At 45.5% G+C, this 26,323-nt stretch overlaps 1 protein-coding gene across 2 annotated transcripts in view; it reads left to right on the forward strand.

Annotated features, from left to right (window-relative positions):
- Positions 1-26,323, forward strand: part of CPEB4 (cytoplasmic polyadenylation element binding protein 4) — a 260,218-nt gene that overhangs the window by 218,596 nt on the left and 15,299 nt on the right. For both annotated transcript variants that reach the window (XM_085618091.1, XM_085618090.1), the window contains 3 exons: positions 6,923-7,041; positions 8,262-8,376; positions 9,618-9,799. In XM_085618091.1, the coding sequence (XP_085474217.1) occupies positions 6,923-7,041; positions 8,262-8,376; positions 9,618-9,799 (416 nt within the window). The remainder of the gene's footprint in view (positions 1-6,922; positions 7,042-8,261; positions 8,377-9,617; positions 9,800-26,323) is intronic.

The raw sequence follows: 26,323 nt of genomic DNA on the forward strand, positions 1-26,323 counted from the left end.
GATCCCAATGTGAGGACCATTGTAATCTAATCCTGTCGGGACTGCTGATCAGAAACCATTTGATCATTTAAATATGCAGAGTATTTTCATATGAACTCTGGATTATCAAAAATCTAATTTCCCAGTTTTTTGACTTACCTAGGCTACTCATACGCAATGGTTACTACCAGCTGTCAGTGGTAGCTCGTCAAGCCCTACTACCATTCACTGTATGGTTATTTACAAAATCCAGAATTGAATACTATATTTTATGTAGAGCTTGACTGCTAGGGTCCTAATTAATTTTTCACCTTGGGATCACTTACACCCTCAGTCACATTGGCTCCTTTCGTTTTCATGTGAAATATCTAAATACCCATGCATTGTCTACAAATCAGGACATGATAAAATACCAATTTGACCAGCCAAGCACTTTCCTTTGAGCATAAATTGACCTACACAAAAAGCCATAAAACAACATCTAGGGATTGCCATAAAACAACATCTAGGGATTTATGGACAAATGAAACGTCACTTTGGGTGTTGGATCATTTACAATTCCCTCCCGACACATATGGAACTTACTGCTATCCCCCTTTGAACCTGGTGAATAGCTGTTGCCATGTAAAAAAACAAAATCACATCACAACCTACCATGAACAAGCATTCAGGGCCAAAACATACCAAGCTCACAAGCATCCATGTGAGGCTATACAACAACTTCTCTTGTGATGCATGCTAGACTCCATCTGAGGCTGCAACAAAAATGTAGAGGTTGTAAAAAGAAATATCCAAATGCTATAGTTAATGTGCCTGATTAGTCATACATTCTCTAGGGGTTATTGGGACCTGCCCTCCTTTGTTTTTATCAACATGTCCCCCCAAAATTGGTGAAGCCCTGTATGTATTACAAACACTTAAAATTCTGATCCATGCAACTTCACAAGGTCGATCACTTATCAAAATGTATGTAGCACCTTTCTTTGCTTCATTTGTTTTGTCTTCTCACTACTCCTGAAACAACTTTAACATCAGTAAGTGGTACCAATCAGCAAAAAATAGCTGAAAGCCTCTTGTACCTTCCATTAATTATCCCTCATATATCAACTTTAAATATAATTCTAAAGTGTAATTCTAGAAGTCATTTTGTCTGAAACAGTTTGCCAGGTGGCCACAAAGGAGTGAGGGCTATATCCGCGAAGTAACCCTGGGTATCTTTTGTGTTTGAGACTCCGCCACATTGATATTTAATTTCTGTGGAAACTGCAAACATGAAGCCTTGTGTGCTGCAGAATAAGAACAAGAGTGTTTGGGAGCACTTTTATACTAATTCATAGAGTGGAAATACGGAGACGCTCTAAAACATTGGTACTCGCAAGCATTTTCACATGGGCCAAAAAGTGGAGTTTGGGGGTGTGCCAGAGGGCCACATCTATGCTGTGGCACTTTTCCCCAACCCACTCACCCCATTTGTTTGGGTTTTTTAAAAAGGCGTGTTAGCGTTGTATCAAAAAAGCTCATTACCACTATATAAAAAAGGGGCATTTTGCACAACTTTTATTTACTAATCCTTCTGGGATTGGTAAATGAAAAGAAAAACGCTCACCTGATTTTGTAGGTACAAGAATCCATGTTAGGGGGTGCCTACAAAATGACGCGACAGCTACATCATAGAACTTATTTTTTTCTCTTCATTATTTTCAGCCACGAACACCATGGATAAAAATCATTGCAAACGCCAGTAGTTCATAGATGAGACCTGTTGACTTTGTCAGTGCTTGTCTGTATTACATTTTATATTTAATTAAATGTAGGTTATGAAAACAATGTAGCTGTAGAATATTTTATTCTTTCTAGCTACCTAACTGGAACCCCACACTCACTCACTCACCTAGCCTACCCCATCGTACCTGCAATTAAAGTTCCATATTTTTTTTTATGCCCTTCTGTTTTTTTTCTGATTCTGGACCATTGGCCAGATGTACGACTGGTTGTAGCGGTCGCAAATTGAGAATTAGTCTGTTTGTGACCGCTAATGAGTCTTTTGCAATGTTCTAACCGTATTTTGCGAGTCGATAACCTTATTACCGACTCGCAAAATCGAGTTTGCAAGTTGCTATTGGGCATGGGCGTTTCAAGGGCAACATTCATTTTTTACCGACTCAGTGATGGAGATGGTAACCCATTCGCAAACACTAAGGGGTCCCTAAGGGACCCCGTCCCCTTTGTGAATGTGGGCGACAACATTTTTTAAGAGCAGTCAGTGGTCCCAAGGCCAACTGCCTACTCTTAATAAATGAAAAATAAACTTTCCTTTTTCTTTTTTTAAATGCATCCCATTTTCCTTCAAGGTAAACAGCCTGCATCCCCACCCATTCTGTGAATCGGGCCCCTCAGGCCCGATTCACAGAACTAACTTAAGACAAAATCCTAAACTTACTACCATTTTGGTATTCACAGAAGGCACTTACTCGTTTTGGTATTCACAGAAGACACTTACTCATTTCGGTATTCACAGAAGTTAGGAGTCCTATCTTTAGGACTCATAAATGCCTTCTGTGAATACCGAAAGTCTTTAAAATTAGGATTTTTCTCAGTTTAGTAGTAGTATAGTTAGGACTCCTAACTTTAGGACTCCTAAATTCCTTCTGTGAATACTGAAATCCTTAATTAGAATTTTTCTCAGTTTAGTAGTAGTAAAGTTAGGAGTCCTAACTTTAGGACTCCTAAACTGATAAAAATCCTAATTTTAAGACTTTTGGTATTCACAGAAGGCATTTAGGAGTCCTAAAGTTAGGACTCCTAACTTCTGTGAATACCGAAATGAGTAAGTGCCTTCTGTGAATACCAAAATGGTAGTAAGTTTAGGATTTTGTCTTAAGTTCGTTCTGTGAATCGGGCCCCATGTGAATAATTGTTCCCAGGTCGCTGTATAAGCAGGTCAGCCCTGCTCGTAAGACAAGGTACTTTGACTTAAGAAAGCAAGCCCAGAATCACAAAACAATATTGCTTGGCTGACATAAACAACAACAAGAAAACTGAACTCAAGTAACTTTCTCTGATGCAACTCCCAGCTTACCAGCAGTCCTGCCAAGTGCCACGCATCACAGGTCAGACTAACGCAAATCGTTGTCAATCCCGCGTTCCTGCACCGGAACATTTTGTCACGCAATTTAGAGAGGTGCTATGCTCTCAAAAACAGTTGTTCTTTTTGTGCCGCCAGTGACAAAAGCTATTTGTCAGCATGCTGAGAGAGCCTCAGCAGCTCATCATTCAGCTGCTACCGGTGTCTGCAGCCAGGACAGATGAGAAGGGCTCAAAAAAAGATTAATAGCTGTCATGGTTCAAACCGACAGACCGTGTACTACTCTGTGAGGCTTTTGGTGGGTAGGCCCTGCTCACTGCAGCAGCGGTAACATTTAATTCAATGGCAGTGTGCCACCTGTGAGAAGCACTATCCCAGTAGAGTACATTTGAAAAAAAGTGACACTTTAACGCTTCATTTGTAGGGTGATTTCTAATATTTATCTCTACACGGACTTTTCAGCATGGTTTTGATTGCACTTAAGTTTCACTAAGTGTCACACATAAGCATGGAATGTCACACATAATCATACTTAAGCCATGGTAAAATCACACACAAGCAATATGAAACTTGCCAGCTGTGTTCCAGGGGCGTCGCCGGAAGATCTGTGGGCCACAAGCGAAGGTGTGCCGGCCTACCAGTGGGAAGTACTTTGAGAATCACTACTCTATAAAGTACCCTGGGCATAATATGTTGCCGATTTAGGATGTTATTTTCATAACCACCAAAGCACTCTCTAAGAGAAGTCCTAGAATAGGCTTTAGACTCGTACTTTCAAAAAGTATATTTCTGATCTGATTAAAAAGCAGTGCTTTGCTAGACTGAAAGTGAAGAAAAGGGAGGAATCTGCCAAATGAAAGACTGGTTAAAACCTGGAACTTAAAACACGTGCCTCCCCCTCACAAATCTGAGACAAAATCATTAGCTCAAGGTCCTCAAAACTCATATCCAGCATTACTAAGAAAAGCCTATGTATGTGCCTCGGAAGGAGGTTCTTGACAGCAACGGTACACAAAAGTAACTGGTTAGGTTGAAGTCATTATAAGAGAGGGTTTGCACATCCAGCACAGCAGATCAGAGCTAGGTTTTTCTTTTTTAATTGCGGTACTAAAGTCCTGAAGTTATAACGGGATGACTAGACTGCAAGTACAAGAAAAAGATGACAATACAAGAATAAAAGAATGTATCCTAAAATGGCACTTAAATGAATGCTGGGAGAGAGATTTATTTTGGGTTCACCTTATTGCACTCACGTTTGCTTTTACCTGGCAGGTTTCTTTTCTTTCCTGAAGTTTATAAAATGAATTTATCCTTCACATGATTCTTCATAAAGATTAAAGCTGTCATTTTGTGTCTTTTGTAATGGTGATATATTTCTTAAATAGTTAAGGACCCAGTTAAGTTTTTATCATTGTACCCTTCAAAGTAATTCATCTTCGTGGAAGTAAATGAAGATGATCACTCCTTTCCATCTACTCTCCCACAGTCCCTTTCCATTCATGAAATCTTGAGCAGACGTGGATCTTCTGATGAGGTCTGTACGTACTCTATAAATGTAAATTCAAACATGGTTCCTATAGTACAAACATGTGCCAGAAAGCCAGAACTTGGCATGTGTGATCCTACCAGTGCCACCCTATATGTCTTGGGGTTGGTCAGTCCAGTACCTGCAGTTCTAGTAAAGATGTTGAAGGGGGGGAAGAATTGGCACATGAGGGGGGAATCAGGTGGAAGGAGACTTGTTTTGTGTGTTTACAGTGATTTTAACATGTAGTGTTATCACTGAACCCTGTGGCCTAAAAGGGTACACATTCTGCTCCCAATGCTTTCCTTTATGGTGGAACATCCAGCACCTGGACCAACTTCCCCTACTGTGTGTCCGAAGTTGTCAGCTGGGTGACGACCAACTGTCTGAAAATCAAATCAAACAAAACTGAAGTGGTACTCTTTGGCAAGGGCACCTCACCATGGAACTTCACCTGATGGCCAGTCAGCCAAGCCAAGAAGCTAGGAACAGAGGTAGACTACCAACTTGCGATGACCTGCCACGTCAACGAAGTTGACGACTCCTTTTTTTTTTTTTTTCCCACCCTCAAAATCCTACCAAAAATATTTTAATGGTTTACAGTTAACACCTGCAGAACCATCAACCAGGCCTTTATCCCTAGCAGGTTGGACTGTCATCACCGTCCAACTGACCTGAAGACTCCAAAACATACAAAAGGCAGCAGCTAAATTCACACTCATGCTCCCACCCTGCATTCACATCACCTCAGACTTCGACTGACCACCCATTCATAAACGCGCACTCTTCACACTCATCACAAAAACATACAAAGCATTGCACAACTTTGGCTCCTCTTATCTCAACAGCATCATATATTTCCACACTCCTACCAGAATCCTCAACTTGGCCATCCTCATGCTCGCATACATCCCCTGCATACGCAAAGCCAGAGTGGAAGGTAGTGTTTTCTCCTACTTCACTTCTAAAGCCTGGAATGACCTACCTCCAAACATCAGGGCCACCTCCTTAGTCCTTGAATTTCACAAGAAATTGGAGATATATGGCGCTTTACCTAGGCCCCAGACATGGCCAGTGCAGTCCAATCCTATTGGAGCCAGGATACCCTCCCAGGTGAATTATTTGCTCTACAAGTAAACAACCTAATATAACATGATGATTGGTGGGAACTGATACTTACTGTTTTTTCTGCTCTTTCATCGTCTAGACTACAATAACACCATAATTTAGTGAATGTCAGGCTTTACAACACATGTTTTTACCTGCAATGCTGTTGTAATGTAAATTTTAATTTCTAATGCACCAAATAGCTGCATTGGGCCCACATGATGTGGAGGCTCTTTTCCCTCTTCTCAAGCCCACTGGCAAGAGCTCTCTGTATTAAAGTTTGGCTCGAATCCTTGGCAGCCCCTGTAGGCTGTGCGCTTTGGTGGTAGAGGAAACGGAAGGTACTAGGGATATCCACCTGTGTCACCCATAACCCTGGTCCGTCAGAAAACAATGTTCGGTAATCGTGCATCAGTGTCAATAGATTTTTATATTCACAGCATCTGTCACTGTACAACATGAAAATGTAAATATACAACACCACCTAGTGCACACTGAGCAAAGATTCCATCTTGTTAACTTCTATGTAAAGTGATGTATGTGGTGTATTGGAGCGTACAGTCCTCACTGTGGAAGTTTTGCGTGGACCATAGAATCTTCATCCTGTCTGTCATCCCCGCCTCTTCTACGGAGTGAAAGACAGCTGTGCTCCACTTGTGCGATGATGTAGGAAGCCTACTCCTGAAGCCTTATTGTAAAACCGGGGTTCTATAGGTAGAATCGGAGGGTAGGACATGCATGGACTTCGAGACCAGTACATGCTAATCCAGCACACATGCAGATACACAGGTATCGTGGCAAAACAGACTCCATAAAAGTAGGCTACCAACTCTTGTAGAAACTCTGCATCTTCGAGTGGAACCGTGCTTCAGTAAACATGGACTTGCAGCTCTAAATGAAGCAAAAGAGACTTTTACATTCTAACAAATGTTTTAATGAGGCAGGCTAAATGAACCGTATGACCACTCCATTCAGGAAACATTAAAAACCCCAAACACAGTATCCTTAAACGCGTGTTTAATGTAATCCTCTTATACCAGGACACAGTCTCCAACATGTTTGCATTCGCTTGTCTTCTCAGCATTTCCTGCTTTTAACCACCAAAGCAAATGTCAGCAGTCTCAGTGCCCTAATTGTTCTGGTTGAGTGACGGGAGGTAATGCACCCGTAACGAGAATCCCACGCACGCCCGTGAAAGCCTGTTTGCATTCTCCTTTTCTCCCCAGGATACGCCTTCCTCCTGTTCCAAGACGAAAGCTCTGTCCAGGCTCTAATAGACGCATGCATCGAAGAGGACGGCAAGCTCTACCTGTGTGTGTCCAGCCCTACCATCAAAGATAAGCCAGTGAGTAGGAGCTTTTGCCAGGGTGCTAGAGTTCCGTGCAGGCCTGGTGGCTGGTTTCATACTTTTAAAACGCTTTGGAATTTGAAGAATCATAGCTCTTTGCCTCTGTTTCATTTACCAGCCTTAAAAAAGAGTTACAATTGAGTATGTTGTGAGACACTGAATAAGTTACCTCACTTTCGATTTGATCCCTAGTTTCGTGGGTCTTAGGGTCGACGGTTACTGGTAATTTTTGTAGCCCATGACTAAAGTAGAACATGCTTTCACTGACTGCTCTACTAATGCTAATATGTAAAATAGGTGTTTTTCCTGAATATAACTGCACATTCATTTACAGCGCCAAAAAATATTGCACGACGGCAGTAATCTTTGTTTTATGCCAAAACTATTTGATGTACTATACGCGAGTTTTTTATATTTTAAATATATTGAATAATCCTTTAACACTGAGGCTTGCAGAAGTCTCAACCTGGTTCTGAACAAACCTCGGTAAAGGCAGTATTTTGGAGTGGCTACTCTACCAGATTTCCACACCAACATGCGCTAGTCTATGGGATGATTGAAAAGTTCTTCGCCTATCCCTAGTAGCCTGTGAAGACCTCTAGCCTGTTTGCGATTAGAAGAGTTTGGCGCAGGAGTCTTTGCTCGTCAAAGCCCTGTAGTCTTCTGTCGTAGTTTTTTCACTACTTCCTAGTAGTGCTCATTGAGCCTTCTCCTTTCAGAAACTGCCTGAAGTAGTAGACTGGTTAATGGGTCGCAACGGAAAAGGTTGAGGGGGTTAATTTGAGTGTGAGATCGATACAATAATGAGGATCCAGCATACCAGCGGAACTACCATGAGGCGGGGTAAAGTCGGGGCTGGTGCAAAGTATTGTCTAAATGCCACATTTAACAATTCTTTTGGTTGCCACTTTTTGGAAAGTTCGTAATATTTGTTTTCCAAAGTACAGAATGCTTTTAGAAATAGCCACATGGATACTGCTTTAACTTGGTTTGTGCTTTTGTGGTGCACTAGGACCTGGTTAATATCTGCTTGGAAGATTACCTATTGGGTTAGAAAACGTTGTAATAACATATCTCATCCAGCGGCGGGAGGGGCATTCATTTGTTTGGTGCGTCCTATTTACTTCTTTATCAATATACCTCGACAAAAAAAGTCACTGTACTATGACACCTGCTTTTTAACTTTGCATTTTTATAATGCCTTTCTTTCATTTTAGGTTCAAATTCGTCCTTGGAACCTCAGTGACAGTGACTTTGTGATGGACGGCTCCCAGCCTCTTGACCCACGGAAGACTATATTCGTGGGTGGTGTTCCTCGACCACTAAGAGCCGGTATGATGAACTACTCTGTGAAATCCACTACCTCTAGTTACCTGATCATGGTCTTGAATGCCATTAATCCGTTTTTTTTTTAATGCGTCCATTCAACAGGAGTTGTAGAATACCTTTTTTTTTTCTCGCTATTCCATGATTTGAATAAAAAAGCAGTTTTTTGTTTTTAAAGGCCAGTCTTTGTTTTTTATCACTAAATATGAAGATTTGTACAGTCACTTACAGTGGGTGCCTCCGTAGTTAGGTCATGTGAAATACGCTTTTTTGATCACTCACAATTTTCGCCTGTCTGAGAAGATGTGCACAACACATCCCAAAAGAAGTATACAGGTACTTAAGGTTATAAAGTGTCATACATATTGATCAAGGGCAAAAGTTCTAGGTGTCCCAAACTTTGTGTTTCTTGATCTAATAAGGGTTTTGTTGAACGGTAGCCTGAATCCGTTGGACATGTTGACACCAATTGTGTAATTTAACTAAGGGCAATGCCTTTATGATTTATCTTTTGGGCTTCCTTTAAGTTCAGTGACTCTAACGGTAGATATCCTTAGGTTTTTGGGGTCAGTGAGGATGCAACGGATTTGCAGTACCTGGTCTTGTCAGTGCTCGATACAAGCAGAATACAGGCCTGTTTTCCTCCTTAAAGGAAGGTAATAATCTCGATGGCAAAATGGGCACTAATTATCCTAATAGAATACAGAATTGCCTCTCAAAACTTAGGGAATTAAAGGCTTGCTTTTAAGTGTTTTTCCTCAGCAATGGTCTTCACGGCAGTGGGGCAATAGGGAATGGCCATATGCTCCTGGTTTATTGGAGAGTCCCATCTCTCCAGAAGGAAGTATATTCGTGGCACTGCTAGTGAAGAGTACTAGCGCTGTAGGACCCAGCTCCTTAAAAGAAAACCACATCCATACATTGTTATATAACTATTTGTCTATCTATGGGCTATCGGTAGAAGCAACTGAATAATTAGCTCTTACTGCAAACTGCTCTAGTATTGAAAACGCTTTTTGTTGCAAATTGTAGCATTTGACTAAGTGTAACAATACTGCTTCATCTGTTACCTAGCCTCCAGTGCACTAAACTCTTATAGTTTCGTCCATTAAAAGTGTGTTTAGTATTTTGTATTGCATTCATTCACCGCAGTGTTAATAGTGCTTGCTAACCTTTTAGGTTATTTGATGGTCGCGTTCATTGCCAATAAGGGGAAATTGCTAATGACGGCTGTGTATTTGTTGTAGTGGAACTTGCAATGATCATGGACCGTCTGTACGGAGGAGTGTGCTATGCTGGTATCGACACTGACCCCGAGTTGAAGTACCCAAAAGGAGCTGGAAGAGTGGCATTTTCTAATCAACAAAGTTACATAGCTGCTATCAGTGCTCGCTTTGTCCAGCTGCAGCACGGAGAGATAGATAAACGGGTAAACTCTTCATTTCTCCTTTAACTGAAGCGAAAGTTTTTTTTGCTTTTTACATGGATGTGTTTGCTACCAGTTTTGTATCTGAAAAGTAAACAGATTCACTATCTTTCCATTCCCCATAGCTCTTTATTTCTTTGAGGTTGATTCAGCACAGGCCTGATGAAAGACTCTCTGAATCAGAGTCCACACCAGTCCGTTTGTTTGGTCAGAGTGACTGTATTTTAGATTTACGTGATGTAAATAATTCCTGCATGTAAGTTTCGGATTGTAATAGTATCTTCTCAAATTGTATAAAGGTGGTGTTGGCCGTAGATGTGTCTAGAACATGGGTACTCACAAACTTTCTCTCAGGGGCCAACATTAAAGCCTGGTTTGTGGCTAGAGCTGCACTGAAGAGCCTGGTAGTTGGGGGCGGGGCTAGAGTAAAAAAACGCCTTTTCAAACATTACTAGACAATGCTGTATTTCAAAAGCAAATGTAACTACAAAGCTATAGGGAGGACATTTTGATAATACAGTTTTATTATCGGACAATAGCAATCTTAAGAGGCATTGCATGGTAATTCAAATCAACCAGATATTCAGCACAAGTTTATGAGTCCGAAAAATAGGTAAGTTAAAGGCAGATATACTAGAAACTTATTTTACACTTCATGTCTCCCATTAGTGTCCTGTAATCAGGTACTATGTCTGCAAGCCTTAAGAGCTGATCCAGTTGTAAGTCTGTAAGCTTTGAGTTTAGTCTTCAACAGTCCCATTGTGGAAAACAATTTTTTACAAACATGTTGACCCAAACATACAAATTACTTTCTGTGCTACTGTAAAAGAAGAGTAAAATTTGTCAGAAGGCACAATCTTTCAGAATTCTTATGTTGCCTGTCCCCTAAAAAATGCTTTGTGAGCTGAATTGTGCGGATTGCCAATCCGCTCTATTTCTGCTTGTGCCCTTTTCATGCCAGTAAGTTCAACAACGTCCAGTTTGCTTTGCCTTAGGCCTGAACTGCACAGTTCTCAATTGTGCCCTGTTATAAACACATGCACACAACCTGAACACACAGATGTGGAGGCAGCTCTTTTCACAGTACCGCACATAAAAGTAACATATTACATGTAATCAACTACAGAAACACAGCATCCTAGAAAAAAACACACTGGGAATTCAAGAAAAAATACATTGTGAAAAAGATCAACATGGATGTTCCCATGCTGGAAGAGCGATGTTCTATTTATTGACTGCAGCATGTGGTGAGGCAGGGGATGGGGTCAAGGCAATTGGTAGTGTTCCACAAGGATGCCCCCCTTCCCAGGGTGACGCCACTAGTTTCAAGGCTCAGAAGTAGCCCCAAACACGGCAATTAAGTCACCCTCATTATCAGCAATCCTTTTTTATTAACAGCATCAGAAGGGACAGAAAAAGGACCTGGCACCAAAATGAAAGCAGCCCCTCATTTGTGAATTACATAGGTCAAACAAAAATGGGGCATGTTTACAAGATAATTGAATTTGGACTTGCTGCAAGCAATGCTAGTTTTAATATCCGGCAATTCAACAGTAAAAACTGGCTGAACAGACTGTAAAGCAGGCCCACAAACAGCCCAAAAAACAGTCAACACACTGACCTGAAAGGCCAACTGGCGAGGACGGCAGCCTAACCGGTGGCGAGCACATAGGAAAAAAAGCTGGTCGTCTGGTGGCGAGCATGCTGGCCCGATCCATAGGAGACCCCTGCTGCATGTGCAGTCTTTTAAACAGGAGTGAAGTGCTGGAGAGAGCAGGCTGCGGGCAGCTGACACAGCAGTCTGCGGGTCATGATGTCCTCGGCAAAAGTAGCCTGAAGTTGCAAAAAGACTCTTTAAAATTTCGCTATGAATGTGCAACAGCTGACTTTTAAAGGGCCTTTTCTTCCTGCCTATGTCAGGCATATGACGTCACCCATAGCGGTCTCCCCGATGCTTTAAGTAAACACAAAAGAGGGCCACTGGAGTATGTGCAGTGAAGTTGCTATCGTGCATGCTCCAGCGGCCCTCTTTTGTGTTTACTGAAATATCCGGTATAGGGGAGGCTGCTACGGAGCAGCTGTGCAGGGCAAAAGGTCAGCGGGCCGCCAAACAAGGTCTGCCTGACTGTACACGGAGTACCGCGGATATAATGTCTTCAGAACATTGGGCAACTTGGAAGTTATCCTTCATTTCAGCCAAGGCAGAATAGGTGTCCAAATCAGAACACTCTGCTGTTCAATGGTCAAAACTGAAGGGGATTCCTGGCAGTTGAATCAAGATGAAGAGTTTGTTTCTTGGATTATTTTAATTGAAAAAATAGTCCTCACAACCCATAAGAGCCATTTGGTGGGCTAGACGTAAAAATGGTTGAAAAGAGACTGAAAACTGATGTTTGCACAGCTTTTCATGCTATAGCAACACTATTGACCTGGAGTCATCTGGAAAAATGAGGTCCAGTGGTCTCAAAAGACCCACTTTGATGTCAGTATATTCATGACTGTGACCGAACACCTCATATCGACCTCAAGTCTAACAGAATAACTCTTCAAATGTGGTTAATTCCACATTGAAAAACACTAACTTTGTTCCCCAAGAATTGTCTTAGAAAAGAGTTATAGACGCACCTCTTTGAAGAACACTGCATCATGATGCAGTAATATTAAACTTCTGCTCCCACAAACCAGCTGCCTCTGCACTCGCTTGTTGACTGTATCCTTGCCTTTGACTGTGTACAGCACTCAGCTGCCTTTTAGCTAGGTTTGTGTAAATGTGGCATGCATACACACACAGATACGAATCTCGCAAAGTCATATAGTGTAAATGTGAAAAAAGAAATGGACTTTTGTGGTAACAATTGCCACGGCACCAACTACTTAAAAGGACTGAAATAGGAGAAAATATAGTGTATCCCCAGCTTACACTTTTTCATCAACCATCTCTTCTCAGGAGCCAGACAGAGAATTCCGTATATCGTGGTAAGGTGCAGAATGAGAGTCTATAGTTCAATTAAAATACAGAAGAATTACAAACAAGGGGCAAGTTTGAAAGAGCATGTGGGGACTACAGTGTAAGAAGCAGAAGAGGTCTGGTGGAATCCATTTAAGACATTTACCTCGAGATGAGGTTGCTTTATTCAAGATACTAGAGCTGCTGCCTTATATGGTGTTAGCATGAAATAAGAGAAAGAACATGGTTTCTGATAGACTTCTAACCGCAGATTCCTCACCTTGGTAATATCCCTGAGGGCCAGACTGGATCTGGAAACCTTTCAATAATTCCCTCATGCCTCAATAGGTGGCATTGTGCAGCTCCATGTTGGATCCGTCACCTCTAGATATAGCATCTGGACCTCCTTGTGTACGGCATCTCTGCGCACGTTCCTTTCTTTTTGCACCTCCAGATGCAGATCTGGAACTAGCAGTGCTGTCTTCTGGCAGCTGTTTTCCTCAGGAAAATATTCCCCCCTCCCCCATAATCCTCCTTCAGTGTGCTGATATGGGCCCTAAAACTACAGGTTTCAAGCTGTGTCGTAACACAGTGTCGGTTACAGACACTCATGACTTCTGCCTCTAGTGCCTCAGCGCTTCACACAACAGTTATTGTGCAAGTATGAGCCGCATGGCTATTACGACTGCAAGGCAAAACTGTCTAGTGCCGTACTCTATACGCAAGTAGTGCCGGTCAAACTCTAGGGCTCGCTCCCACTCCTGAGATCGATCTCGTGAAGAACCCACATTGAGTTGCATAAAAAACACACTAAATCCAAGCACGGCTCCCCAACGTCCTGCCACTCACACTGTTCGGACTCGCACGACGTCCCGGTAATAGTCATGCTGTGGAGCTACACCAGGGAGAGGACTCCTGCAGGGCTTCAGCTTGACTTCTTTCCTCAGTGGTCAGCCACAGCAGATGAATTACATCAGCTGAAACAGACCGCAGACAAAATCTTCAGTACCCTGCAGAGTTCTGCCAGGTGCCGTCGAGCCATAAGTGTTAGATGTGGCTGCAAGTCAGAGGCCTGTCAGCAGATTCTTCCCCAATGCCGACTTCGCATTTCAACCTCCTGAGGGCAGCCTCTTCTTCAAGCATGAAGCCGCCAGCTCCAGCCTTGGCACAACGCCTGACACCGTCCACGGCGTCGTAACAGACGCCACCAACTCGAGCTTCAACAGCGGCACAGTACTATAAGGATGATGATTGTGGTGATGAGAATGATGACCCTCCCCCTCCAAATACTCCCTGACCTTGAATTACACCCCTCAAACCAAGCTATGGCTACTGAACAATCTGCCCCTTTCGGCATGATGATCTAAGGGTGATGGAAAGTCTTGGACTCCAACTTACCACTGCAAGAAGTAAAAAACCATAGTCTTAACCGAGTTCCATAACCTTGCAGCTACTACACTAGAATCCCTATTCCCTTTCAATTAGGTAGTTAGGGACATACTGGCAGGCACCCGGGCAAAACCAGGATCTTGTACCTAGTAAATAGGTAGGTAGGTAGCTAGACAACATCCGCCTGCTCCTGGGTACCCTGACTTTCTATTACAACACCCCACCCTGGAAAGGTTGGTAGTACAAGCATCCTCCAGTCTCCTAAACCCGAATTCCTTCTCTAACACTCTATCACAGGTTATCCAAATGAATGGAATCCTTCACAAAAAGGTTATTTACAGTGGCAGGTATTTTCTCGCAGTGCATTGCTTATGGGAAGGTATGCACATATGTTAGGGAACAAGGTGGCAGCCAACTTGCCAGATGTAAAAAAAAGAAAAATAAAGACTAACCCTGCAATGTCTTGTCTTAGACAAGCAGGATATAGCAAAGTATACAATCCGTTCAGGTATGGACATTACCGACTGCCTGGGTAGGGCAATCTGGACCAGTGTGGTACTTGGGTGGCACAGATGGATTTTCTCCACTGTTTTTTTTTTTTTTTAATCTGACGTGCAGCAGTCCCTCAATGACCCTCTGACTTGACTTAAAATGTTTTAAAGTCAAGGCTGATACGGCATGGCCACCGCTCTCTCTCTGGGCCTCGTTCAGTCTGCTCAGCAGTTTCCCCAGCAGCAGCACCCCTTTAAAGGCTTTGGTAGGGTAGGGGATGTCAGCAGAGGCAGTACCGATACATACCTCAACAACATCAGACCTCTCAGTCACTTTGAGGGCGAGGCCAGGGAGCAGGCCAAAATCACCCAGGCCCTCATGAGAAACACACACTATCCAAACCCCAACTCCCACTGGTGCAACCACTGCAAAATCAATTTAAATTGTCCTTGTTGGCTCATGATTGCCCAGTAGGAGGTCGAGTCACCTTTCACCTTCTTGGATGGCATAGTATCCCTTCAGATTAATAGCTGCTCCAGATTGTCGAATGCTTATGCTCCCTGCCCTTCCTATCCAAACCCCTCCAATCCTGGACATGCCACCCACACTGCAACAACTCCCAGGAGACCACTGGTCCGCACTGCTTGGAGAAGTTCATTTTCTGTTGTACAAGTAAGCAATAGAGAGAGTTCTGTTGATCAGGACTGGTTCCTACTCCTGTTATTTTCAGGTGCTCAAAAAATATAGAGCCTTTTCCTGCACCCCCACCTCTCATGCACAACATTCATCCTCTGAACCTCTTCCTCTGGAAGGATAAGTTCAAGATGCTCACTCTGGTCAAAGTCTTATCTACACAGGATCCAAGGCACTGGACTTGCAGGACGCATACTTTTACATCTGTGTCTACATGTGTTTCCTGCAATTCATGTAGGTCATGAGTAATGTCAGTTCTCCGTGATTCCATTTGGACTTACCAGCACACCTCAGGTGTTCACTAAAAATCTGCATTAGTGACTGCTTTACTGCGATTGAACCAGCGGCAGGCCCCTCTCTCTACACAGACAGAGCTAACAGCCTTAACAGATGCATTGTTGCTGGGTTGGGAAGATCACCTGGGAGAGGTGGAGATCAGAGGATATTAGTTTCTGGCAGATGCTTCCCTCCACATCAGTTTGTTGGAGGTGCGGGAGATTCGCTTAGCACTGAACTGTGTTCCTTCCAACCATAAAGGGGGAGTGGGTACAGATTCTCACAGACCACGCAACTGCCATATGGTATTGTAACAAACCAGGGGTGTGGGTTCCTTGCCAGGAGACCTTGCATCTCTGGAAGTGGCTTAATGCTCAGGGCCTCTTTCCGACGGCCCAGCACCAGGCAGGATCTTTAAACACCAGGGCAGACAAACTCAGCCGTTGCTGCCTAGCAGATCACGAATGGCAATTGCACTCAAAGGTGACACAGGGCATCTTCCAGCAACCTGTTCACCTTTTAAGAGTGAAATAATGTCCCAATCTCAGACAGTTTATTCAACTCCTGAGTTTAGCACCAGCCCACAATAATGTCTGAAGTCAATGTCTTGGACCAGTCAATTCCTTCAGCTTTGTGCCATTTCAGATTCCTCACCTTGTGAATATCCCAGGCACCAGACTGGATCCGAAGATGTGGTTGTGTTTTTTTAGCAATTCCCTTGCACGCTGGTAGATGGCTATTTGGCTGCATTCAGAGACAAAGAGCTTGGCCTCGTGGACTCTGATGGCCTTTGGGGGTTATCTGGGTTAACTTGTCACGCAACCTCGACTCATGGGAGGAACCCAGTCAGCGGAGATATACTTGGTGTGGGTCCGTCAATGATATCTTCTTATGACTGTCTTGCAGGGTTTAAAGTAAGGTTTTAGTCAGAGACATGTCCTTGTATACGGTAAAAAGAAAATGTTGACAAAATAAGTTATGTCAAAGGACAGAAAAACAAGGGAGCAAGCTCCGGATCAATGTCCGAATGTGCATTAAAAAAGGAACTGATGCCCGCGCGTTTGGAGTGGTGGCTATGTGTGGCTCTGGGTGTGGCTATGTGTGGCTCTGGGTGGGATGGAATAGACATGGAGCTGCATGACGCCATCTACTGGCATGTGTAAGAATTGCTGAGAAAATCTCCAGGTCCATTGTGGCATAAGGTGATATTCACAAAGTGAGGCATCTGTGGTTAGATATAGTATCCACCAGAAAGAGCATTTTTAAGGGTAATTAACTTGTTTGTCTTCGATGCATCGTCAGTTGTATACTACCTCTGGGTAGATCATCTCCATGCAAAAAGTTTGGATCTCTAAAGGCCCATGGTATGCCTCTCCATCATGTAAGCCGGCTTGTCCAGAGCTTCAAATACTCACCCGTTAATTAACTGAGCAGTTTGATAATGTATGTTCATTAGGTAGGGCAATCCCACCATTATATGTGGACCTTTGTAGAGTCGCTAGTGCTATTCGTGGTACGCTCCTTCGCACAATAAAACCTGGTCAGGTCATCCAGTTTGTGGAAGAAGTCCAAATATTTAAAGTGTTTGTGCTCCACCTGCACGGACATGGGAAGTCTCCCCATCTGGTTGCATCCTCCCCTAGCAGGCTTTCCTAGTTTATCCCTAGGATGCAGTATTGTTGTTTTTGTTAAATATGAATTTCAATCTATTTAGAGACTCGCTAAGTAAGGCTTTATACATCAAATTATCAGCGTAAATCAGAATTTGTTCCTCCCAGTTGGATGTCCACCGCAACACTTTATTTAGGCATCAGTGTGAATTATTTCTGCTCCTGGTTCAACAGCCATCGCAAATGGCATCAGTGACAGGGTGCGTCCCTGTTTTGTGTTACTTTGTATGTGAAAGGGCCTGGAATGCTTGCCATTGCTTCATAATGGCCACTAGCTTGATAAATAGCAGCCAGATCATAATAGAAAATTTAAATCAAAGACCATTTTCCTCAAGATATAATCTAAAAATCAGCGTCCTGCCAAATCAGATGGATGTTTGTTGTTCAAAAACGCCAGGGTGATTGGTTCGGAGACCTTGGTCACTAAGGCTAGATTTCTCTACTAGTTTGAATTGGTAGAGCTGTGTGGCATGAAACCAGATTGGTCTGGGTGTATCAAATCTGGGATCACTGTTTTCAGTCTTTGGCTAGGATCTCTGCCAACAATTTTGTCTCACTGTTAATTGTGGATATCATGCGTTACGAGCTGTAACACTCCCTTGGCTTCCCTTCCTGGGAACTTTATACAGTAGTCGCATCTCTCATAAAGGAACCTTTAATTATTGGTATTCTAACATGTTGGAATATTATCAACATATTCTACAATGGCAGAGTTCTAATTTTTGCCAGTTTTTTGTGGCGATCAATGAGGCATTCCGTTCGAGCCTGGGGTCTTTCAAGATTGAATTTGAAGAATAGAGTTTGCTGTGTCCTTTACTGGGAGTAGCTCTTCTAATTCCAGACTCTGCTCTAGAGCCAAATTGAGATTTAGGCAGTCATGGAGAAACTGTTGTTGCTCAGAGTCCCTACATCCTGCCTTAGTTGTATTTGTTCTTTAGGACGTGAGGTGATCTGCAAATGCCTCCACGATGGCCATGTCACCCTCTACGATTAACCCATCATTTATGCATTGCATAAGTCTATTTCCCTTATCTCATCTAATTAACCAGGCTTGTAAATTCCCAGCTTTTTCACTTGTCTCATAAAGTCTTTGCTTTTGGCATAGGCCACAGTTTTGTGCCTCAGCCAATAATTATTTCAATTCCTCTCTTTTGTTCTATAGTTCCCTTGTTCTTCTGATGTATGACTGACTCAGATGTTCCCTTGTAAGGTCAAGTACGCTCTGCACTAAATCCCGGCTCCACAGAGTGAGGCTTCGAATGCCGAGGCTGCTCTGGAGCAGCTTCGGCATACGAAGCCTCGCTCTGTGGAGCGGGTGCCTAGGTTGGCTCTACGTTTCCCTCCCTTTTCGGGGCCTGGAGCAGCCCGGCCAATTAAAATAATTTTATGATGCCATGTGCGCCATATTTGGGAAGCCTGACCCTTCCTCCTGGGCTTGCACCAGGTGCCCAGTAGAACCTCTGTCAAGGCCTTGTTGAAAGACAGCAAGGGTCAGAGGAGAAGACACCAGGCTGCAGGTCCTCCGTAAAAGACATTAGTCTTGACTGCCACTGTATGAAGCTGCGTTTCCAAGACCTTCACAGCACTACATACCACCATTGCAAATTAGGCTCCTCCTCTGTAGCCAGGGTATGGGGAGATAGCATGCCAGAAAGTGGAATACTGTCCAGGCCACTGGCACCACTCAGGTCCTCATACCAGTCTAGGTCTTGATTGGGTTGCGGGATTTCTAAAGGATCCTGCCTCTCCCAATCCTCATCCATTCCTAACCTTTCAGAATAGGGCAGGTTGAACGTCATGGAGTCCTACAACTCCGTCAGTGCCGGCCTTTGCATCGGTGATTGCCCATCTGCCTTCGTGTAGTCTGGAATGACGATGGAAGAGGCGCCACAGGTGGGCGATCATGAAACCGAGGGCCACGACGTTGGATGCGGTGCCGTGGAAGGTTGCAGAGGTATGACCGGTGCTGGTCCAGATTTAGGGACGGATCCAAGAGGAGGCTGTGGCGCCTAGGCCGATGCCGGCAGAGGCTGAATCCACAGGATCCCCTTCAGCTGAGCCTGCCCGCTGTGAAAGATCTCGTGGGTTCTGCCCCTGCTGGCGACAGCCCTGGTGCCACGGCCTCCTCTTGGATCCGTCCCTGGATCTGGACCAGCACTGGTCATACCTCTGCGACCTTCCCTGGCACTGCGTCCATGGTCGAGGCCCTTGGTTTCAACAACGATGCCTCCCCAATCGTCATTCCTGACGACACGGAGCTGGTCGGGCGTCTACCGATGCAAAGACCGGTGCTGACAGAGCCGTACGGCTCCATGACGTTCAACCTGCCCTATTCTGAAGGGTTAGGAATGGATGATGATTGGGAGAGGCAGCAGGATCCCTTAGAAATCCTGCAGCCCAATCAAGACCTGGGCAGGTATGAGGACCTGGGTGATGCCAGCGGCCTGGACACTTATCCACTTTATGGCATGCTGTCTCCCCCTAATCTGGCTACAGAGGCGGGAGCCTCATTTGCAATGGTGGTATGTAGTGCTGCGGAGGTCTTGGACCTGCAGCTTCCTACAGTGGCAGTCAAGACCTAACGTCTTAACTGAGGTCCTGCAGCCTGGTGTCTCCTCCTCTGACCCCTTGCTGCCTTCCAATGAGGCCTTGACAGATGTCCTGTTGGGCACCTGGTTCAAGCCCAGCACAGGGGTCCTCTGAATAGAACCATTGCCTGCTGCCACCGCCCTGCACGGGGCGACCCAGTTTTCCTCTCCACCCATCCCACTCCACAAAGCTTGGTGGTTCAAGCATCAACTTCCCTTGGCGCGTTACTTTCTTCTCCCCTGGACAGGTAATCCAAAAGACTGGACAGCTTTGGTAAGATCTTTCCTCCCGCCAGCCTAGCATTGCGGTAAGTAAACACTGCATGCTTCTTGGGCAGGTATTCCCATTCGACAGAGCTCTCCTCTCCCTAGCTATTTCAGACTGGAGAGATGCAGTAAAGTTTGTCATATGCTGTGGCTTCGACTTCGACAGACTCGCTAGGCAGAGCAATTTCCCCGAAGGTGGCCGTAAGGCTGAGGACATCTGGTTTTTCAGGGGATGTCCAAGCTAATCTTATGGACATGCTCTTTGATGGCCCTTGTCTCTTCAAAGACGAGGCAGACGCAGCACTTGAGGACACGTGGGCTATGGCCAAGTCCCTAGGCCTCACCAACCTATCCCGGCCTGTGTCTGCGTTTTCGCCCCTTTCGTAGCTACGGAATGGGCTACCCAACTGTGCCTACCCTATTCCAGCCAGAGGACCCCGCAAGTTCATCGACCTCTGCGGGGCTGCAGACACGGTTCACCCCATGAGTTGGATGGCCAGAAGTCGAGTCAAGCCACAAACCCCTCCTCCACCGCAAAACCTTCCTAGTCCTTTCCCTCCGGATCATAAACGTCCTGTTGGTGGCGGGATACGCTATCACCTCGACCACAGGCAAGATATCACCTCAGACTGTTGGGTGTTGCAAATAGAAGGGGTTACTCCCTCCCCTTCGAGACTACCCCTCGCTCTATGACTCCAACTTACGATCGGCTGATGGAGGATTACCATGCCTTAGTCCTTGAGGAAGTCAAGACTCTCTTGACCAAGAGAGCTTTAGAGAGGGCTAGAAATAGGCTGCAGTTGCTATTCCCACTATTTTCTGGTTCCAAAGAAGGACGGAGGTCTTCATCCTATCCTTGATTTCTAGGCCCTCAACTACTTCCTCAAAAAGGAGAAATTCAAGATGCTCACCCTTGCTCAGGTCTTGTCTGCTGTGGACCCAGGAAACTGGATGTTAGCATTGGACTTGCAGGACGCCTATTTCCATATCCCTGTCGTGCCAGCCCATCGCCGCTATCTGTGATTTACGGTGGGCCACAAGCACTTTCAGTGACCCTCGGGTGTTTAACAAGGTGATGTCGGTGGACGCAGCCCATCTGCAGAGATCAAGCGACCCAGTCTTTTCCTAGCTCGAGGATTGGTTGTTGAAGGCGGGCTCCTCCCAAGCAGTCATCTCCCACCTCCAGACTACGGCGAACCCCCTGCATTTGCTGGGGTTCACTATCAACGTGCCGAAGTCACACCTGACTCCCTCGCAGATTCTCCCTTTAATTCGAGCAGTTCTGAACACAGTGCAGTTAAGGGCTTATCCTACCGAGTGGCGAGTCCCGGATTTTCAGGCTATGATACCGATGTTTCCGCCTCTATCCTGGATTTCCAGGAGAATTACTCTGAGACTGTTGGGCTGCTAGTTGACCGTGCCAGATGTCACATGCGGGCTCTGCAGTGGGACCTGAAGCTCCAATAGGCACAGCTCTGGGGAAATCTCACAGACTTAGTTCAGATATCGTAGGGCACCGTGAACAACCTGCGGTGGTGGCTGACAAACCAAGATTGGGCCAAAGGCGGACCCCTCTCCCCTCCCCACCCAAATCTCATGGACGTGTCCCTTCTGGGATGGGTGGGCATCTGGGAGAGGTGAAGATCAGAAGACTGTGGTCTCCAGCATATGCCAAGCTCCATATCAACTTGTTGGAGATTCGTACGATCCGATTGGCACTGAAAGGCTTTTTACCATCCCTCAGGTGTTCACAGACAACACTACCGCCATTTCGTACTGCAACAAGCAGGCCGGAATGGGGTTGTGCACCCTCTGTCAAGAGGCCCTGCGTCACTGGACTTTGCTGGAACAACAGGGCATTTCCCTGGTGGCTCAACATCTGGCCAGTTCTCTGAACGCAAGAGCGTACAAACTCAGCCGCCGGTGCCTTGTGGATTACGAGTGGGGTCTCCATCCGGAGGTGGTGCAAGGTCTCTTTCAACAGTGGGAGAGCCTTTTTTAGATCTGTTCGCCTCCGAAGGAAACACGCATTGTAAACAGTTTTGCTCGTTTGAGTTTCCAAGGCCCCTCTCGCTCGGCGTCACTTTTTGTCGTGAATGGAGCACAGGCCCAGAGTACTCAAAAATATCAGGAGCGACGGGGCCCAAGTCATCCTTGTGGCTCCGGACTGGGCACGGAGAGTCTGGTATCCTGAGCTTCTGCAAATGAGCATTGATCCTCCGATCAGGCTATCTCTTCGAGAGGATCTTCTGTTTCAGCAGCAGGGGAGGGTCCTCCACCTGAACCTGTCCCCTCTCCGTCTCCTTGTGTGATTGAGCGGTGACAGTGACAGCTTTTGACCCTCCTGCCAAAGTCTGTGAGTTTATTCTGGTGGCCAGGCGTCCATCTGCGAAGTCGGTATATACCTGCTGATGGCAAATATTTTGTAAACACTGTACAGAACGGTCTGTTGACCCTTTGACTGTCTATCAGATATTCTTTTCATTCTCTCCTTGGCCCAGCAGGGCTCTGCTCTGGGCACTCTGAAGGGCTACCTTTCGGCCCGTCTGCTTTTCTTGGGCTGCAGCCATCACTTTTTAAATCACCTCTTGTACAGAGATTTTTGAAGGGGCTTACCCATCTGTTCCCCCTTCTCCTTTACTATGCTACAATGGGACCTTAATTTGGTCCTTACCTTTTTGATGTGGGCACCATTTGATCCACTGCACAATTGCCCCCTCCGGCTGCTCTCTATCAAAACTGCCTTTTTAGTGGCAATAACTTCTGCCAGGAGGGTGCGCAAACTGTCATCTCAGCCTCTTTACCTGACCGTCTTTCCGGACTAAGTAGTGCTCCGCATTAGGGCATCTCTTCTGCCTACGGTGGTAACACCTTTCCATCTGGCTCAATCTGTTACTCTGCCCACCTTCGATGCACCACCATCTCCACTGTCTCGACCCAAAAGCGCGTTATCGTTCTACCTTGATCGCGCTAAAAAAGTTCCGATTGGACGACCACCTCGTTGTAGGGTACTTTGGAGCAAAGAAGGGGAGAGCTGTTCATAAGGGGACCATTTTACACTGGGTCCTCCTCTGCATAAAAATATATTACGCCTTGGCAAAGAAACTACATCCTGAAGGCTTTAGAGCCCATTCTACCAGGGCAAAGGTAACCACCACGGCTCTTCAGCGTGGTGTCCCGGATAGTGACATCTACCAAGCGGCCACGTTGGCATCTCTGCACACTTTTACCAGACACTGCTGCCTCGATTCTCAGGTCTGCAGACAGAGCCTCTTTGGCCACTCGGTCTTGTAGTATTTTTTAGTCTGAAACTTTTCCACAGTCCCACCTCCAGAGAAGGTATTGCTTGGGAATCTGTTCAAAGGTAAAGAATCTGCGGCTAGATATTTCTTTCATATGGACAAGTTACTTACCTTCAGTAATTTCTTATCTGATAGAGCAGTGTTTCCCAAACTGGGGTCCGAGGACCCCCAGGGGTCCGTGGCACATTCCCAGGGGGTCCTCAGCCAGCAATTTTAAAAGCACTGCAAAGTTCTTTGTGAAATTAGCAGTTTTCGAGCAACTATAAAAGTGTCAAGAAAATGCCAGTAATTAATGTACCTGCTGGAGAGAGATGAGAGTTTTGTCCAGTGGCAGCTTTGACTTATCTAATGTGACACAGAGAGTTAATATGCCTACTGCAAAGAACGCTTACAATGCATTTAAAAAAACAGTATTTTATGTGCATAGGTCAATGGGTTACTGATTTTGTCACAGAGATTCTTTCGTCACTGTGCAATTCATAAGGGACAATAGTAATCTAGCAGTGTCCTATAAACTGTCATCAAAGAGCTGCTTGCAAACTGCATGGTAAAAGTTAGCAACATATGTTTATTCCCAGTCTATCATTATCCTGATGCTGCTATGTTCCCACTTCCTGCACATGAACAATTTTGTAATGCTGTTTTGTCACTTCTATGTGTGCTGCCTAATGCAGCACACATATAAGTTACAAAACGTAATTTTATTAAAGATTGTTTGTGTGCAGGAAGGGTCACCTTCCTGAACATAAACAATCAAAGGTGTTTTGCTTTTTCCGTTGGAAAAAGCAAAAACGAGGAGAAATAAGGCATTTCTCCTCATTTCCCAAAGTTAAGACCAGGTTTTTCATGGTCTTAATTTGGGTGCTGTCTCCTATTTAAGCTGACCTTGTAAATAGAGGGCAGCGTCAAAATCAATGGGTGTTGGAGTGAAACGCCCACTGTAACTACCACTGCCCACCTTTTTCACGCTAAGCATTGTGTGATAGGGGGCCTTATTTACAAGGCAGCATTAAGCCACAATAAGTGGCTTAACGCTGCCTTGTAAATAAGGTGAAGCCCCTATTGCCACAGGAACATCGCTAAAAGTGACGTTCCCATGGCGATAGGGACTTGTAAATATGCCCCTGAAATCCTTAGTAATTCGAGTATTTGTTTTGTGTGCACGCGTGTTTTTTTTTTTTTTTTTTTTGTAACTGTTTGAATGTTTGAAATTCAAATCCTACAAATTGCTTGGGGGTCCCCGGCTTTCAGTGGTGACTCAATGGGGGTCCTCAGGAGTCAAAAGTTTGGGAACCACTGTGATAGAGACATTATCTAGTCGCAGATCCCTTACCGACACACCCATCCTCCCCGCTCTGTGGATTAGTTTTAGTGTCAAGGGCTATTCTGTAGTAGGGGATCTCTGTGTATAGTCATAATCTAGTGAATAGTCCCGCCCATGTGCGCGGACCCCGGAGCAATAAAAAATAATCTCTAAAAGGTGACAAATCATGCAGACCTGCATACACCTTTAAGAGAGAATTTAATTTAAAGACAGATAATGCAGCCTATACCCACAGGCTACACTGTCCTGTACTTCAACTAGAATTCCACCAAAATCCACAAACAGCACTGCCTGTCCAGTTTTTCTCCCCATAGGAAAAAAACCCTGCCTCTACCAGCAAAAGCCTCTGGAATGATAGAGCGGAAGGAGTGGACAGACAAGCCCCATAGGCTGCCATTATGTGGCTTGGAACAGGATACTGTGCCTTTAAGAAAACTTTCCAGTTTTCCAGAACTTTCCCCAGTATCCCAGAATGCCCAGCAGGTCCCATTTACTTTCAGTTCTTTTTTCCGGCTCCTGCTAGCAGGACCCTGGAGCATTGAGCTCTACCTTTTTCAAGGTTTTTCATTGAGATTTTGGCAATTTTTGTCACTTTTTCTTGTGTTTAGTAGCTGGTACTGTCAACATGCCTGGCTTGTTCGACAAGTGCCCGGAATGTGGTCGAAAGAAGGCTAAGACTGACCCACACGAGGTGTGCATAGCTTGCCTTCCCCAGTCCCACGTGCCTGAAAGCTGTACCATCTGCCACTCGTTTTCAGCAAGAACCCTGAGGGACAGGATGAAGAGCAGGCTTCAAGCTCTGGAGGAGCGAAGACTGAAGGCACCAGGTGGGTCTGGAGGGGCTGATTTGGCCCATGCTGAGGCCTCTGGGGGGCTCCCCAGGGGCAGGAAGACCAGTAAGCGCTCCCGCTCCCCGTCGACGTCGAGGGCGTCGACGGCGACGTCGAGGAGGATGACCACCGTCTGTTCGCCGTCTCCCCAGGGCTCTGGGGAGAAACGGCGTCGACGATCGCCGTCGAGGGACCTGAATAGGCCGCCGTCGACTACATCGGCGTCGTCGGCGACGACGCCGTCTTCGACTGCGTCCAGCGGTCGACGTCGAGAGAAGACCCGGCGTCGGCGTTCGGCGTCGAGGGATCGCAGCTCGCCGTCGATGAAGAGAAGGAGATCGACGTCGAGAAAGCGAAGATCGACGTCGAGAAAGCGAAGATCGACGTCGAGAAAGCGAAGATCGACGTCGAGAAAGCGAAGATCGACGTCGAGAAGGCGAAGATCACCGTCGAGGCGGAGGTCGCCGTCGAGGCGGAGGTCGCCGTCGAGGCGGAGGTCGCCGTCGAGGCGGAGGTCGCCGTCGAGGCGGAGGTCGCCGTCGAGACATAAGTCGACGCCGAGGAGGAGATCGACGCCGAGAAGATCGCCGTCGAGGCACAGGTCGACGTCGAGGCACACGTCGACGTCGAGGAAGAGAGTCGCCGGGATCGGTGTACTCAGTGGTGTATACCCCGCCTCGGAGGTCTCCGTCGCCTCCTCCTCTCCCACCTCTGCCACCGCCTCCTCCTCCACCACCACCACCGCCACC

Source organism: Triturus cristatus, chromosome 7 (genome assembly GCF_964204655.1).
Source record: "Triturus cristatus chromosome 7, aTriCri1.1, whole genome shotgun sequence".
Classification (NCBI taxonomy): domain Eukaryota; kingdom Metazoa; phylum Chordata; class Amphibia; order Caudata; family Salamandridae; genus Triturus; species Triturus cristatus.